General features: G+C 36.7%; 1 protein-coding gene across 1 annotated transcript in view; it reads left to right on the top strand.

The window, feature by feature from the left end:
• Positions 1 to 394: 394 nt before the first annotated feature.
• Positions 395 to 17,800, top strand: part of DDX60 (DExD/H-box helicase 60) — a gene marked incomplete at its 5' end in the record, with an annotated part of 47,211 nt that continues 29,805 nt past the window's right edge. The window contains 15 exons of the mRNA XM_082482296.1: positions 395 to 764; positions 899 to 968; positions 2,669 to 2,846; positions 2,989 to 3,330; positions 3,846 to 3,953; positions 4,881 to 5,042; positions 5,957 to 6,115; positions 6,622 to 6,763; positions 7,916 to 8,077; positions 9,459 to 9,561; positions 10,297 to 10,412; positions 12,561 to 12,724; positions 13,767 to 14,019; positions 14,870 to 15,033; positions 17,076 to 17,228. Coding sequence (XP_082338422.1) covers positions 395 to 764; positions 899 to 968; positions 2,669 to 2,846; positions 2,989 to 3,330; positions 3,846 to 3,953; positions 4,881 to 5,042; positions 5,957 to 6,115; positions 6,622 to 6,763; positions 7,916 to 8,077; positions 9,459 to 9,561; positions 10,297 to 10,412; positions 12,561 to 12,724; positions 13,767 to 14,019; positions 14,870 to 15,033; positions 17,076 to 17,228 — 2,646 coding nt within the window. The remainder of the gene's footprint in view (positions 765 to 898; positions 969 to 2,668; positions 2,847 to 2,988; positions 3,331 to 3,845; positions 3,954 to 4,880; positions 5,043 to 5,956; positions 6,116 to 6,621; positions 6,764 to 7,915; positions 8,078 to 9,458; positions 9,562 to 10,296; positions 10,413 to 12,560; positions 12,725 to 13,766; positions 14,020 to 14,869; positions 15,034 to 17,075; positions 17,229 to 17,800) is intronic.

Genomic DNA, 17,800 nt, shown 5'->3' with positions numbered 1-17,800 from the left:
ATCTTCATTTGCTAGGAGTTTAATGCAAGGTGAAAATCAGAAAGAAAATTGCAGCTGAGCACTGAGTTTGTGGAATCTGAAAAATGGATGTTGCACTTCAGTTTGTTTTGTTATTTTTTTAAGAAAGGTTTTAAGAAAACAGGTAAGTAATGCTCCTCTAGTAAACTTTAAGAAAGACAAAAGCTGATGTTTTCCTTATAGTTTCATAAAAATATTTATTTATTTTTAAAATGAAAATATGTCTCACAGGGATGTTCACAAAAGACTTTCTGATTTTTCTTTAAGTTTTATTCAAGTGTGATTATGAAGTAGATAATTTAATGGTTAAAGCCTCAGAGTGTACCGTATTTCCTGCAAATTATCTCTTGATTACTTAGATTTTTCTTTTTTTTGGATGCCAGAATCAAGATCTATGATGGATTCTGTAGAAGATTATTTCAAGAAAATCATTCATAGTGATGCAAATGAGAATGCTAGTAATGATGACAAGGACAGCGAGAAAACAGGCTTCATTCCAACAAAGGCAGATGAAGAGAGTGGGAGTACAAGTGACAGTGATGAGGAGGATGAGACCAGTGACAAAGCAGAAGCAGATGTTATGAAGATGCTTAGAGAAGAGGAAGACAGAGAAAAAGAAGCCCAAGACCTAGATTACCGTAATGCTTATAGTATCTTGACCAATGAAGAAGGGATACATCAGGCATCACAAACTGAAGGCAAGGATTTCAGCATTCTCCAGCATGAATGTGATTCCCAAAGCCCTGGTGAGGACTTGTTATTAGCTTATGCTCGTGCCTGTGGCTTTTGTTGCAATGTCTTACCTTTTGGCTCTTTTGTAATTAATTGATGAGTTATGGTTATGTGGTTCCATCAATAACTATGTATGTGGTCATTTTAGAAACAAGAAGACATCTTGAATTTCTGAAGAAGTTGAGGCTACACAGTTGGGCATCCCTATCAAGAGCTCAGTAAGTACAGTGGGGTTCATGGAAAGAAATGTAATAAATGGTAATAAAAATAGTTTCTTTGAACTAAGTAGACATCACAGAGACATCTTAGAGAAAGAAGCTGTGTGCTTGCCACCTAGGTTTGTGGAAAAACAGGAGACCTAAGGCATGGTTAGGATTTCATACTTCCTCCAGCCACATGAAGGAAGATTCCTAATATAATAGAAAGTCTGCCCAAAGAGTAGGCATTGCCTAGACGTTTTAGGAACTTATATACAAATTTAACTATTGCTATTTATTCTTTTTCAAATTCTCTGTCATGCTTTTTTTGAGCATGTTTCCTGACATGTTTTAAGGCTACTACTTATACAGCATTTAAAACAATTTTCCAACTAACTTTTCCTTTTCATATATACCTTCTGTGTTTTTGCACATCAGTTCTCACGCATGACCTTCCGCAGCTCCAGATTCTGATTCCTTTCCCTGCTTGATATGGAAAAGAATTAGCAATAGTGACAGTTACATTGACAGTGAAGTGCCTTCTCTGCATTCTGGAGCTAACATGCTAAAGAGATTAGTATTAATTAAAGGCAGACAATTTAAGTGTAGTAAGACAGAAGTTCATGTAGCTTTTGTTCATGGAAGTCTACTCATTGCATCAGATAACAAATTGGACCTGTAAACCAGCGGCTGTTGATCCCAGCCAGAAAGAAAAGCTGTGTCTTCCCAGCTGTGGATCTGAGGTGATATGTATTGGGCATTTTTCACAGCCTTAAAGAAAACAAGCATGTTCTTACCATTAGAGTATGAATGTTCTCATAATAGGCAGTAGTATTGTAATATGTAATAGTGTAGTATGTAATAGACAAACATGAAAGCAGAGAACTTTTACTAGAAGGGCTTGCCTCTTCTTCATGTAGACATGCAGAAATTCTTCTGACTCCTTGGTCTCTCTTGGGTAAAACATTATGTCCCTGGATTTTTGTGGGTTCTTAAAGAGCTGGAGAACGCAGTCAACTCCATATTAAACTATTACGTATTAAAAACTACTGACGTGCTGCCTGTTTATACTTGCCATCTTTGGTGAAGAGAATTTGTTTCAAGTTTGACCTAAGACTGATTAATGCAAATTTTATCAACTTTCATATTTTTCTAAAATGGTAAGGGGATGATGAAGTCTTTTAATTCTTTGGTCTCTTGAAGGAATGTATTGTGATTGGATTCCTCTTGCCGTTAAGGTATTTTTCTTGCCATAGATGTTCCTTGGATGAGGGAGGTAGTTGTCATTGTCATGATAGTTGTTGATAGCCCATTTGCTATTTTTAGCTGGAAACTCAGGCAGGAATGCTCTCAAAATATATTTTGTGGTTATCTCCTGTGGGGTATTTCTTAGAGAACAGATAACACTTTCTGCATAAGCAGACATGGACAAGAGGTGCCACATATGTCACAGAAGCCTCAGATGCTACAAAATCTTCCAGAGCTATAAAGGAGACAATTGCTAATACGTTCAACAACTGAAAGGACTGTAAGCTATTTAGGACTAATGTTAGATCCAATGAAGATGGTTCGCTATTGATTTAATTTATACATTTAGTATTTAGCTGATTTAATGGACAAACCCATCTATTTTAAAATCTATTAGTATCAAATTTTTTCTGTCCCATGTCCTCAACTTTTCTTTGAGTAATGTAAGTATATGCCTTTTCTTCTTCTTTCAGGTATGTCAGTCTGTTAAAAGACTTTGTTGAGTCTGAATTCTTTGTGATAGATGGGGATTCCTTACTACTTATGTTTTCAGATTCGAAAACACAATATCTAAACTTCTTCTACCAAATTGAATGCTTCCTGCAGGATTTCACTGAAAAAGGAGCAAAATATGTCATTGTTTTCTTCAAGGTACTGAACAAGTAACACTTTTTTGCTGTTTAAACCACTGCACTCCTTCAAAACCAACTGCTTGATTCTAATCAGGTTTAGGAAACTGTTCATTGTATCAACAAATGTAACTGAATAATTTCATTGTTTTTGTTTCCCACAGGATGCAGAACAGCTGTACTTTCCGTATCCTCATTTTCTTTTCTTACGTACTGCCTTAATAGAACACCTGAGGCATAACACAGGCACAACTGTTCATACAGAATTTTCCAATTGTTTATCGTCCAAATGGGAGATTTTCCTGAAGAAAAGCTATCCTTACTTCATCATCGTATCTGACATAGGACTGAACTCTCGCCAAACAGACTTTTTATCTATTTTAATTGCTCATTCATTGTCAAAGAAAGTCAACGTTGTGCTTGCTTCAGGACAGGAGTATGATATTCTTAGAGTTTACGGATATCATGTTCAGAGTGTGTATCAACACAGAGTATTTTTTCAAAAGGTTAGTTACTTCGTTGTTGGTTTGCAATAACTGTGTTATTCTGCTTTGCAGATTTAATTAAAATATCTCAATATGAGTATTATACTTTATGTATTAAAATCATAAAGCACTGATACGTGACTTATTCTATGTTTCTTTAATCTGCTGGTCTTGAAATCCTTAACAGGCAAACATTGTGCTTGGTGGCAAATTCCTGCCCTGTTCTCTGTAGTCTCATTTCACATCCTTGTTAAGGATTCTATTTAAGATATGGTAGTCTCAAATACAGCCTTTTCTATATGTTCACTCTCACGTGTCTTAGTTGACTTGTAATATGCCAGACAAGACTAACATTTAGGCCAGGAATGTGTTGTTGTTTTTTTGTTTTTTTTTTTAAAGGAGTTTTATTTAGACTAGATGTTTCTTGGAGGCTGTAGACTGTTATATATCTGAATGGTTTCTGTCTGCGGCTAGTAGTCCCTGATGCATTGTATTTGTTGACTTTTGCATATAACTTTGACTTCTGAACTTCATAGTATCGGCAAGATCTGCGATACGCCTGTGAAAACCTAGTCAGATACAAAGAACCATTGATGTGTCTAAATGAACATCTCAAGCTGAGTCTGAAAAGCATACAAGAAGAGGTAATTTGATAATTTTTCTTTTTTTCCTCCTCAGGTTGATGGTCTTCCTCCATTCCTTTACCTGAAATTCTTTCCTAGCCAGAACTGCGGGCTCTCTTTCCTTATCCTGACATGAAGCCTGGAGTCTGAGAAGGTCTCCTTTGTGCCTACTCTTCTTCACAGCAGCTTGAAGCTCTCTCTTTCTTTAAATTTCTCTGAAGTAGGATGGTTCAGCTGGAAGCTGCTCAGTGGGATGCCACTTAAGGGATTGTTCCCATCTTGGTGATTGCCTTTATCTTGTAGAAGACTGGAACCAGCCCATTCAGCACCTTTAGCCACCTGGGGGGCTGTGGCTACTACCCTCCAGGCGAACTGTGGCCATTGCCTCACACCCACAGCAGCAGCTGGCTCCTGAGGATAGGGTGCAGGAGGGCATGTTCAGCAGCAGTGGGCAAGAGTCGGTGCTGCTGCCAGCAGCAACCTCGTCTGTAGAGACATCTCAAAATCTAAACCTCCCTTTTACAGCTGACAAGGCTTTCACATACTGTTAACTGTCACAATCTGGGTATCTTTTTTTTCAGAGCTTGATTACAGTTGCAAGGTCTGCTCTTGCATGATTAAAGCAATGGATTCATTACTCTTGTTTTAAAATACTTTAACCTTAAAAATTTGGTATTTTTATGTATATATTGTACCTTTAGTGCCTAATACACCCCTGCCATTTTCCTGAGTGATAAGTTACACTGCAGTTTTGTGACTGTACTTCTGGTCCTGTTGAGTACATGACAAAAAAGAGCTATTTTTACTAATGATTATGTGCACTTTTCCTCCTGTAGTTTTCACATCCTTTCTTCCCCTTCTCTGGAACTCTGTAAAGATAAGACTTGTAGTTGTTTGTAGTTTTTATTATAGTGATCATTTGTGCTATTCATAATGTTATGACTACAGGTTCATCAGACTGTCCATCTGTTGAAAAAACTGTGGCCTAAAGGATCTGACATTCGGCGTGTGGTCTGTGTTCTTGCTTGTGCCGTGGGATTAAAAACATACACCAACATGTTGAAAAATTCAAATACTTCCATGGGAGCAAAGACAAAGCAATCAGCAAGAGTAAGGATTTTTTTTTTTTAATATCTTTTCAGCACAGGGACCATAAACATTTTGCTAACAGGAGAGATGGCTGTCCTTCTAGATCCCAAGCTGAAGAGAGACCTAGCTGCTTCCTTTGTGACAGTACTCTGGAAGTGGTCTGCTTCAGATAATTACTGTGGCCACAGCTTTTTCAAAGGAGCATGGTCTCTCTGTGGGTGGCACTGTGCTCCTTGCCGCAATGGCTATTCCTGGGGAAAGTTTTACCTTAGGAGCAATTACTTCTATAGGAAGTTTTACCTTAGGAGATAGTTGCACTCGTTATTTTTCTTTTCCTAATATTCCTAACATTCAGTGGAATACTAGCTTTTGCAGAAGAATACACTTTTCCTCAAGTTAGCAAGACATTTAAGAAAAAAGACCTCTTTCTAGATGCAGTCATGACATTGTTTTTGTGACCGTACTACAAGCCTTATATTTTCATCAAGTTAACACAGATGCAATATATCAGTAATATTTTGAGACACATATTCAGTGGACTACAGGATAGCTATGAGTGGTTAGCACAGCTGTATTTCTCTACATGCTTTTTGCTGTGCAGTTGAGAAAAGAGCTTTTCCTCTTAAAATAGTAACCTTTCTAGCCAGACACACTGACAATTGTTTTTAAGTTTTGTCTTGATTTTCATAGTTATATTCTTTTCAGAAAAGAGATTTTTCTTTTATTACATTATAACTGATCTGCATCTACCAGCACTACAAGAATGTTCGTTTTGAAGTAAGTGTATCCACAAGTAATTACAATGCACAAATTGTTTAAATAGATCAGAATTAATAGCTGCTTTAACAAAGTGCAAGCCACTGAATGAAGTAGAAGCGAGCACAATTATTTTACTGAACGATGTGGTCAACTTTTTATCTGTCATCTCTCAACAGGGAAGAAGTAAACCCCTATCTCAGGAACAAGCAGCTGACCTCTGCAGAATGCAATGTCTTACAGTTGCCTTTCTTCTTCATATGCCTCTTTCACAGCGAGTTCGGATTAGGATCATGAAATCCTGCTGGACTAAGCAAGTTTTACCATTAATAAAGATGGTATGTGTAGCATTGTCTTACTTCCCCTGTCATCAGGTGCTATTGTCATTTTAGTTTTAATTTTCCTTTATATGTTACTTTAGTCATCTGATGAGATCAAAGAACGTTATGTACCTGCTGGAGAGAAACCTTACCTGGTTCAGGAATCTTGTGAGCCACAAGTCAGTGGGTCTAGGAGAGGATTTGGAGCAATAATCTCTATACTTACCCTTTTCTTAGACATCTCCAGTTAGCCAGCATTAGTGTTAGGGTACTGGGCTAGATGGACCTTTTGGTCTCATCCAGTATGGCAAGTTTGATGGCAGGCTTTTTTGTTGTTTAATGTTGGTTATTACCGTCAAGGAGAATAGTGAAGGCAGTTTCCTGATCACAGGTAAGTCAGGTAACGATGTGTTATTTTTCATGTCAATAAAACCTGTAGTAGTTAACCTTGCTTTGGAGATGCTTTGATCCCTCCACATGAGAAGGTGCTCCATAAGAATTAATTGTTTGCTTTATTTTAACAGCAACAGTTGTGTACGCATTTTTGTCTGACACAGCTAAGTGATACAAATGGTTGGAAGTTGGATTTAACTTACCTGCCTGACTTAAATGATGATTCACTGCTCAGAAATATAGCACATTACTATGAGGTCGAATACACTAAAGGTATTTCTCTTTGTTGAACAGTTTGCTTTCTTACATTTCCAACTTTATTAAGCTGCAAAATGAGAATGAAACTGCTTGTACAAGCAGAAATGAGCACAATTTTCTAATTACCCATATAATAACACATTTTATGGAATAATAGGGAAACTTTTTTTCTATAGCCAAGTCTAGAAAATTGCATGTGAAAGTGTCATTCACCAGCACTCATTCAGAATTCTTTACCATGTCATATCTTTGATGTGCCATGTTTACTTAACGCAAAGGAAGAGTGATACAGCATAGGTAGTAAGAGCTCTGCATCACTGTTATTGGGTATCCCCAACCATTTGGGTTTTAGCCAGTTTTCTATCCATTTCATTTTGTCTTGGTGCAACACAGTCAGAAAGGAAACTAGATTTGATCCCTAATGTCACTGAGGCATCGGATAATATTTTTAATTTCAAATGAGATTGATTCAGACAAAATCATGTATTGTCTTACAAATACGTGAATTGGGAGCTGGAGCTTTAAGAACACCATCAGATTTGTTAAGATTCACAAAAAAGTTACAAAAGCTGACAGAGCAAGAAAATATGGGAAAAGATTTGTAGCAAACGTTTTCTCAGGGTAGTTCTGTTTATCTGAAGTCCTCTGCTATGGGTTTATCTGTCTGATAGTAAACTAGAACACTTTCTTTATGAATCTAGTCACAAGATGTCCTGTATGTACCTCGATAAAGGAAGTGTAGAGGAATTTTTGAAGGAAATACATATGAGGAATATGAAACATTTATTTTTATAATGATACATATTATTGGGCACTAAAGAAAACTCCCAACTCAAGATCCTACCCTGCAGGAGGTGAAAGTGAGAGGAAACTCTTCTTTAGCTGTGGAGCTTTCAGAATTCCACAGGCAGTCTAAATCTCATGTTCTTTTGAAAATACATCTTCTCAGTACGTTTAGTTATTTATACCCTGGGCTATTAAAAACGGAATGTACAACTTTCTAACGTAATTTCTTGTAATGACCAAAGATCTTGGATAAGGCTGATATCTTTATGCCTGATGTTGCATAGGTGAATAGGAGGTTCTGTTTGTGGAAACTTTTAATTTTAAGCTCTTTTTTAAAAATTATTTTTATCTTTTTTTTTTCTTTCTTCACTCCCTGTGCAGGATTAGAGCTCAAAAAGGAATTGGGGAAAGAGCTGGAGAATGAATACCGATGCTTATGGGATACTGTAACAAAATTGGCTGCGAAATACAGTTTTGGAGATGCTTTCCCAATACGAAAGACTTCCCAACTATTTCTTCAACAGGAACAGACATTATTTAGAGGTACTGACAAGTCCACAAATTAGAGAGTTAGAAGCATGATCTTCATTACTATCACTAAAAGTTCTAGGAGTAGTGATCTGATCTAACCCTGATCACAAATCTAATCCATGCTTTATGGATTCTCTCCTCCTTCCTTTCGACCCCCTAGCAAAATGTGAAGCTGATGCCAAAATAAGTCTGACCAGGCCTTATGGGTGAAATTCTGACTCCACTGTAGACAGCACAAGTATTGCTATTGACTTCAGTAGGAATTGGGTTTAGTTCTGTGATTGCTAGCCCAAATCTATTGTCTGTATTGTAAAAAACATTATGATTAGTGTAATACAAATAATAGTAAAAAGCGTAATAATTACTCATAATTAAAGTAATGATTATGCTGCAGGAAGACTGTCTCTGAAGAACATCTTTGTTGACATAGGGTTATGCAGGTATTGGGTATGGGAGCAGCAAATTAAGCGAAATATGGAATTGTTGCTCTAATGGTAGAGAGACCAGCCATCACTGTAGCTCACACTGCAGTCCTTGAAGGCTCTAGAAATGTGACTTGCTCATAAGAGTCTTAAATTACACCATCATCATGTTTAGTAGCCCATAATTGGGGAAATGCATGGCTGGCTCGGAGATTATTTGTTTTCTTCCCTCACTTAAAAGACCTGTTTTGAATATCTGAAAGTAGGCAGACATTTTTGCCTGATACCTGACATTTCTTGAGAACCATTTTTTTTACAACCTTCAAATGTTTGTTTCAAACCTATCAAATTGTATAAATCTTTAGAAGAGACAGTTGGTAAGAAATTCAGTAAAGGCTGGAATGTAATTCTACTTAAGTTTGCGAGTGTTCTTCAACTGGTTTCAAAGGCGTCAAGTGGGCAAGTGGACAAAAAACGAGTTTATTTGTTATCTGTGGGATATTAAGGCATCTTCTGGCACGGCATTTGTGTTGCCCATTTCTGTATCTCCTTTGGAGATCTCAAAGACTGAAGTTGGGGCTAGACTTCAAACGTGGGAAGGATACGCAAGGATTATGTGTCATCATCAGTCATCTAACATAAATGCAGTTGAAAGTGCATATTTATGGAATCAGTGCAGGAAAGTAGATGCCTGTAAGATGGGATGGGTTGTAGCATTCAAAAAGTTAGCATAGGTGCCTAAAATGGATTATGAGAATATCTATGCAGGAAGCCATAGTGATGTCTGCCTCATTATTCTTCTCATGCTTGAGAAGAAACAGAAAAAGGGGAACTTGTGAACTGCTGCTTACTTTTAGCAAATTTCACCTTAGAGAATTTCATTTATAATGTAATGACAAAATTTTCAAGTATGATATGCAATTATATATATTCTTAATTAAACAATATTAATTATTTTTTACACTGTAAAGATTATGAAGAAGAAATTCCTAACATTGGACTTATCTCAGTGAAATCTGATCTTGTTGAAAGTTATGCTGGAGATGTTTTGAAAGACCTACCTATTTTAGAAAGGTACATATATGAATTTTATTCTAATGAAATAACATTATATGGGCTTATTTTCTACTCCCCTGCACTTTACATCTGTGTTATCCTCAATTTATACAAATGTAGAAGTGCTTTTTCTATGACTGGGTAAAATTTCACGTTTACACATAGTGGTGTAAATATTAACAGAAACTTCAGAACAAGAATGGGTAAGAGTCAACGTATCTGTATTTTCTGATACTGTTATTTGTTTGCATTATAATCTGATTCTTATCCTACATTCTGGAACTGTTTTTCTAAATGTATGATTTGTATTTGAAAGGCCTTATCGTAAGTCGCAAAGCTCAGATTGATTTCAGGAAAAGAAAAACATTGAATAAAATCACTGAAAAAAGAAAGTAAGAAGAGGTTATTCTTTACATTCGCTCTGCTGCTTGTGGAAGTGGGTTCTGTGCAGTGCAATGATTATTTTTTAGCCAGTGTATGAGTTATGTAGTTACATTGCATTCTGTGATTGATTGATATGAAAATAAATGGAAAAAATGGGGTTTTACTTTGTTAGTAATTCTTTATGAAAAACTGAGGCTATCTTTACATGCTATATCTGGAGTAGAATTAAACCCTATGTTGCTTTTCTGCCATAGTAAAATTATGTTTTGATAATTACCCAGTTTTTTGAATGTTCAAAACATTCATGTTTCATTAGAGATGCCAGAAAACGCTTTTAATTTCTGCCTGTTTAATGTTTGTGTATTTCAGCAATGATCCTGCAATTACTTCACTTATTAAATACAAGGAATTTGATGAGCTTCGTCACTGGCATTCTGGCAGACCTTTGACTGAGGAATATGAGCGAGTATGGTGCACTGCTGATGGTAAGAAAAACTAACACAAAGCCCACATGTCTGTTTTGAATACAACAGTATTGTAAAGGTTATCGTGGTTTTGGAGAAGGACTTCTCATTTCAGAAAATACTTTCAGCTGTATAAATACTTGCCAAACTAGAACTACTGCAATAGCTAAATTAAACTGGTGTGCCTGTGCTTTATTTATATGCATTGTATATAATGAGTATAATGAGTCTAATGAGTATAACAGAATGATCATGATACATTCCCTTTTGCTTGCAAAGTGCTTCACAGATTTATATAAGCAAACTGTATGTACATGTGCAGTTTAACGTTTAAATATATAGGTTGGAAAATGCTTGGTAAGCACAACCATGCATGTGTAAAATCTGCTCGGATGTTTGCACAGTGTACACGCAGCCAATCTTATATTCTGAGAACAGAATTAAAATAAGAAGTAAAATAAGTTGTTGTGGTTTAACCCCAGGTGGCAATTAAGCACCATGCAGCCGCTCGCTCACTCCCCCCTGCCCCGGTGGGATGGGGGAGAGAATCAGAAGAGTGAAAGTGAGAAAACCTGTCAATGAGATAAAGACAGTTTAATAGGTACAGCAAAAGCTGTGCATGCAAACAAAGCAAAATGAGGAATTCATTTACTACCCATTGCCAGGCATGTGTTTAGAGCCATCTCTAGGTAAGCAGGGCTCCATCATGTGTAATAGTTACTTGGGAAGACAGACTCCATCACTCCAAACATTCCCCACCCCGGCTTCTTCCCCATACTTTTATTGCTGAGCATGATGTCTTATGGTATGGAATATCCCTTTGGTCAGTTGGGGTCAGCTGTCCCAGCTGTGTCCCCTGCCAACTTGTTGTGCATCCTCAGCCTACTTGTTGGCAGGGTGGTGTGAGAAGCAGAAAAGGTCTTGACTCTGTGTAAGCACTGCTCAGCAAAAACTAAACACCCCTGTGCTATCACCACTGTTTTCATCACAAATCCAAAACATAGCCCCATACAAGCTACTATGAAGAAATTTAACTCTATCCCACTGAAACCAGCACAGAAGTAAACAAAAGTTATTTGTGTCATAATTCTTGATGTTATGCATTACATTTCACTGTATGATTTTTTCTGGTTTGAGATACTAAGGAAAACAGACCATGGACTTAGTTTTGGTCTTAGATTTGCATATTTACATGAAATGAAGTGTACGACACTGTGGGTACTAGCAAGTACAGAAAACTTTCTCTCAAAGATGTTCCCCTCATCTGTTGCATCATACAGTGAATTAAACTGAAAAACCTACCAAGACTTGAGAAATCATGGATTACTGCTGGTACTTCCAGTGTTGCTTATGGTTTTCATTTAGTGACTTAGAAATGTTTCCCGAGTGGGTGTTTGCACCATTTGACCTATGAAACGAGGGTTCCATCTGCTCATCTTTCTGATTGGATGATTTTTTGCTTTATTCTGTGCACTGTGATTTCAATGGGAAGTTTGGAGAGCATAATCTGCAGAATAGAAGGGCCCTCTCTCTGCTGTGCCTTGCATGAATACTCTGAATGCTGACATGTGTCAGCTCAGTCTTTCTTGTGAAAAACAGAAAGATCTTCCAAAGTGTGTCTTCACACTCAGAAACTGACTCATTGTTTTGATTTTAGGGCAGAGAGAAATACCTAGGCTTGAGTGTGGAAGTATCCATGTGCTCAGTTCAGTATCTTCCATTGGCTAGCATAAGTGTTCTTCCAGCATCTTTATTTATTTATGTTCTGATGACAGACTCTTGTTTTCATGGGGAAGAGGTTTCTTTCTGATCATCTGAATTGCCTTTGGAAGACACCTGCCTATTTTCATGGACTGTGTGAGAAGCCTAGGCATTTTGCTCAATTATAATTTCTTTCCAGACATCCTGCTTGTTAAATTTTCCAGTATTGTTAATGTGTGCCTAAAGTAGTTTGAATTTGAGTCTATTGGCTATCTCTCAGATAATTCTGAGATTACTGTTGGATTTCAGTGAGTCTTAGTAGCCAGCCTCTTTCAAAATGTGATTTTGGTCTTTAGGTCAATGAGGAATTTTTAGGAAATTTATCCATTACCCACGTGTCTTTTCTTGGAAGTAGATTAGCTTGGAATTCTACCAGAGTGTTTTTTAACCAATTATGTCTGTTTGCAGCAAAATCCAAACATCCAGAAGAAAGAAGACAAATACAAAAGTTACAGACTTTTCGTCATTTTTATGGAAGCACTTTAGAAAACAGCACTTCAAAATTTATTGTATATCAAAAGGAGGTGTCAGGGAATGATAGCGCTGCTGTCAAAAAGACACAAAAAAAGCATGTGAGTATATTCAAATTGCTCTTTCCAAATCTTTTTTCTATTATCCAGTAAAGGATTTTACTGTATGAGTCCTACAGCTGAAGTTTTAACATTCCGAGTGCACTAGTATGTTCTCAGTTGAAGAAATGTAAATTGCCATTGTACTTCAAATTTAATTAGCTAATTGGTAAAAGTATTTTTGTTCCTAGTTAGGAATACTAATGAGTGATTATATTTTAACAGGCGTAAGTAAATTAACAAAACCAATAAATATGAACTCTTTAAAGGTTGATAGGTTTTGGCTTATGACCAGTATTATAATGTGGAGTGAAGGAAACTGGAGTTCATGAATTTAATTTTACTTTAAGAAACTATTGAGAAATACTGGAAAAAAAAAATTATTCAGTTATTTATTTCCTTGTGCTATTTGGAAACATTCTCTGTGAAAGATCCTGTAGATATTGCAATTAATCCTAACTATGTGAACATTGTTAGACATCACAGGGTATGTAGCATGTAGTTCCATACTCGTGAACAATACTGAGCAATAATAATTTGAGTAATATTTCCTGTTTATGGAAACTGTATTATGGATTACGGATTATAGCCTGTTGAATTACCTGTAAAAGTCTGTATATAAGATAACTTTGTTAACTTAAAATAAAGAGTTCAACCTTACTTGATTTAGCTTACTGAAAAGCATCTCAATATGATCAGAATTACCATTACCCATGTAATAAATAAAAGCTTGAAATTTAACTTTCAGACATGTACTATTTTATTTTTCCACATTCGTGCTTTTTTATGCTACTTGTGAAGCTTTACACTGACTTAAAATGAAGCTTAGGGAAGCTCTTTTGAACAATGTATATTGGGATTCAGAAATTATACCTCCTTTAAAATGAAGTACAATTTTACACAATTCCCAATCCACAATGTATCAAACAGATACATTGAAAACTATACTGTACATGCTGTGATTGAGTTTCTGGATTAGCTTTTTTTTAGATGATGCTTCCATACAGTGATGGTTAGTTCTAAATATCTTAATTTTATTGGATAGAAAAGTAAAGCAGAAACAATTATAGAAGAAAACAACAGGCGACGAAAAACTGAAGAAGAAAAGAAAGAACAGGAGCAATGGAGAGCCTTGTGTATACCAGCTGAAAAGGAAATAAAAGCGAATATGACTGTTGGAATAAATAAATTGGAGAAGTTGCTCAAGACCCTTAAAAGTAAATCTGTGAAGTTCAGCGTAGAAATGACAGGACTGTCTGCCTGTTTAGATGTGTGGCGGAAACACTGCAAAGAACAAGGTATGATAGCCAAATTCATGTTAAGTATTCAACTTCCACTCCCTTTAACCAAGAGACTGAGTGACTTTGGACATCCTCAGCTGGAATAAAGATGTGTAAATACAGCCATGTTTCAGGAGCATGAAGGGTGCTTTTAAGTATTAACAGGCTCTGGTCCCCTTTTGCAATTTCAAGATCCTTTGAGTCAGCCGTAAAGTATCCAGTGAAATGAGATTGTAGCTATCTTCCTGTATTGCTTTGTAAATGTTGCATACATAAATAGTTTCTTTTATTGTATATATCTTCAGTGATTATGTATCATGCACACTACAATATATCTATATTGCAGTGGATTGTTTAATTAGCTGAGGTGGTCAGCTGACGGTGTGAATGATGACCATTTGCACAGAAATCTGTGCTAACATGGTTAATGGACTCCTGTTTCAGTAGAATTAACTTATTCAGTTCATACCCTTGGTCAGGAGGGTCCAAACACACTCTGCTCTGAATATGTTGAGGAGAGTTGTAAACACTGAAGTAAAATATGTTGCTAATAAGATGAAGTAACAAATGTGTGGGTCTGGAAGGTGAAACGGAGGAGCTCTGTTACTGCATAGATGTCAGAAGTATGAATTTCTTCTATAGCTGAGCATGCAGAAACAGAATTATTTGGGTGGTGGGTCTTCAGTGGCACTCCTTGTAGAGGTCACAGGAGAATGCGTTGCCTTTTTCTAGTTGTTTTAAATAAAATTAATTTTTAAATTGTCATAAATGTGGTTAGATGGATAAGGTCTGTTCTAAAAATACCTAATATCAGAAGACTCCCAATGATACAGTCGGCTCTCAAATAACTGTAGGCATTTTTTTAAAGGTGAGAAATCTAAAGATTTAAGCAAAGCTGTTGAAGTCATGAGGAGAATTCATGTCCTCCTTGAAAAATATCAAGATCTCTTGGAGAAACCACATCTACTAAAGCTGACCAAATATCTAAGACTTCTTGGATTTGAGAATTTGGCATGCTCTCTGTCTGGCCAGGTAACTTTCTGTATTCTGGATTCTACTGTAACTGGATTTGTAGCTGAATATCTGCAGTGTCTTCTTAAGCACTGAATAGTGTGTAGAAGATCTATATTTTGAGCTCTATATATGACCTGTTTTATTTTGTGTTGTCCCATAAGGTTTGGAACTGTCTAGTCTTGCTTCAGATATTAATCTTTAGTTCCACAGATACATTTCTCTGCTTGATGGGGGGGCTAGCTGGCACAACAGGCCACTTCCCCTTTAACAAATAGAACTTTATATGGCTGCAAAGATACCCTTTGAAACATGTGTCACGATTAACTTGCTCTAGTTATGTCTGCCTTAGACATCTCTGAGAGATACCTGCTGTTCAACTCATCACACAGCTGAACTCTGCATGTTAAAAATAACTGTTAAAAGCTGTTCTCTAGCAGGCCTAAATGTGCTACTTTAGAAAAGAAAATCTTTGAGACTGAAGAGGTGGACGAAAACTATTCTGTTTGCTGTTATGGTATTACTGATCACCTCTGAAGGAAACCATTTCAGATACTGAATTGCTTGTCCTCGCTACCACAGCTGAGACCACCAGTACCTACACTGTATTTGGCTCTCAAGGAGTTTCTTGAAGGATTGACTTTATGCTTTTCTGCATGTTAGCAACCTGCCCACCAGCTGATTTCATGTTAAGAGCATTTTGATACTTTTGTGTGTAGATGGGATGTTGGAGAGGGGATGCTAAAGTGTCTCTCAGGCAGAAGAGAGAGGATATAACTCACAGCCTGCAGAAGATGGAGTCAAAAGCAAAAGGAAGGAAGATTACAGTGAACTGTAAAACCAGTATCAGTCACTTCAGTGTCTCATTTTTCAGGCACAGTAGAGTTAGGAATTTTTTGAAGCTTGGAAAGTGTTTATCATCCTTCCTTGAGGATCAGGATTAAGAGGTGAGGGAGGAAGTGATTGTTTTGTAAGAAATTTTCTTCCCTCAAAGAGTGAGAATTATTTGTCTCTTTTTCCTATGTGAATTCAACTGGTGTACAATGATTGTTTGCTCTTGGCTACATAGTTATTGTAAGGGGGTTTCGTTCCCCAAATGAAGGATATTATATTTCAGTAAGTGGAATTGTAGGATCTGAGGATCTCAGTCTGTTGTAAAGGTTTGTGGTGATAAAAGGAATACATTGGCAAGTTTAATGTCTTGTTCAGAAGAGCTCTAGATCAGTCAGTGCATTTTGGACCTGCTTTTGCAGCTCCTTGTTTCTGATTATTACTTTTGCAAAGTTGGGGGAATTTTAGGAATAACTAAAATTTTCAGGAGTAGCTGAAGATACTTCTTTCAAGAAATTGAAGTTGTGAAATCTCCATCCTTGGACATAGTAAAAACTCAGCTGAACACAGCCCTGAGTGACCTGATCTAATTGCACCTGCTTTTACCAGTGAGTTGGATTAATTGACATCCAGACATCCCTGACAAGCTAAATCATTATGTGATTTTCTGATCTTCTGGTGTATATTGTAACATGTAATGCTTTTCTATACAGCTCTCAGGATCAGATGTTGTAACCAGATGTGTCCATGAACATTAAATTTGGTATGTTGTAGGGTATACAGGCATTGTTTAAAATTACTGTGCTTTGCTGAATTTGGGATTACAGTTGGTCTTTATGTTGAATTTCCTTTTGCAACTGTGATTCATTGCACAAGCAGGCAGAAGAAGAGAGACATAAAGGATAAGAAGGCTCTGACAGGCAGTGGCTTGAAGAGGCTAAGCTTTGCCTGCTAGCCAGTTTTGTTAGCTCTTCTGACAACAAAAACACCACTACCACCACCAGCTATGGAAGATGTATTTTTTTTTAGAACATAATCTCCTTTGAAGAGATACAAGCGTAACCCTGACATAAGGCCTTATGGTGTAGATTTCTGGAAGAAATTATTTAAAAATCACCTGCACTTTCATATGTTTTTCAAAGCTTGCAGATTTCCACAGAGCAAAAGATGTGCCATTTTCTTAATCTTTTGCTAGCTTTCAAACCGACTTGAATTTTCATTTGACCTTTTAGACAGGAGAAAGTAGCGATCACACTATAAGCAAGTATGCTATCAAAGTGAGTCCAGCTCGCTTTCAGCTACAATACATGGATTATTACTTGCTCAGAGAAGAGAGAAATGATCCAGATCCCCGAGTGCAGCATTTCATACCAGACACATGGCAGGTAAGGAGACAAACCCTTTGCATAAAATTAGTGGAAACAATCTTTGATTTTTTTAAATTTTTTTTTTATTTAAAACCACACATTATTATACTACTTGTCAAAAATAGTGCTGTTTAACAAATTTAACATTTTAACAAGTTTAACAAATTCAGTAGATCATTTTGGACTGTATTCCATGTTCTTTCTACACTGAGAGCTTTTCTACAGAGAGCTTGGCCCAAGGAATTCAACATAAGAAATGCCTAATCCATGGGATTTCACTGCTTATTACAACATTTGGTAATGCCCCATTTGGATAATCTCTGACTGTTCATCCTCTGCTCATTTGTCCCTAGAGAATTACCCATAGTAGCAGCTAAGAAATAACTTTTCTGTCTAAAGCAAAGTAAGTCTAAATAGTCTAACTCAGATTTTTTTTTTTTTTTTTTTTTAATTATTGGACTGGGAGGCCAGGTGAATTTGCTGCTTTGCATGTCCATATCTGCAAAACAGTCACTTGCTTGAAAAGCAACTTGGAATTTGGCATATATGCTGATAGAGAAAGATAGTGTTAGTACTATTTCTGTTTCCTC

This window comes from Vanellus vanellus (genome assembly GCF_965231255.1).
Source record: "Vanellus vanellus genome assembly, chromosome: 4".
Classification (NCBI taxonomy): domain Eukaryota; kingdom Metazoa; phylum Chordata; class Aves; order Charadriiformes; family Charadriidae; genus Vanellus; species Vanellus vanellus.
Note: the sequence above shows the minus strand (reverse complement) of the source record. Positions and strands in the feature narration are given on the sequence as shown.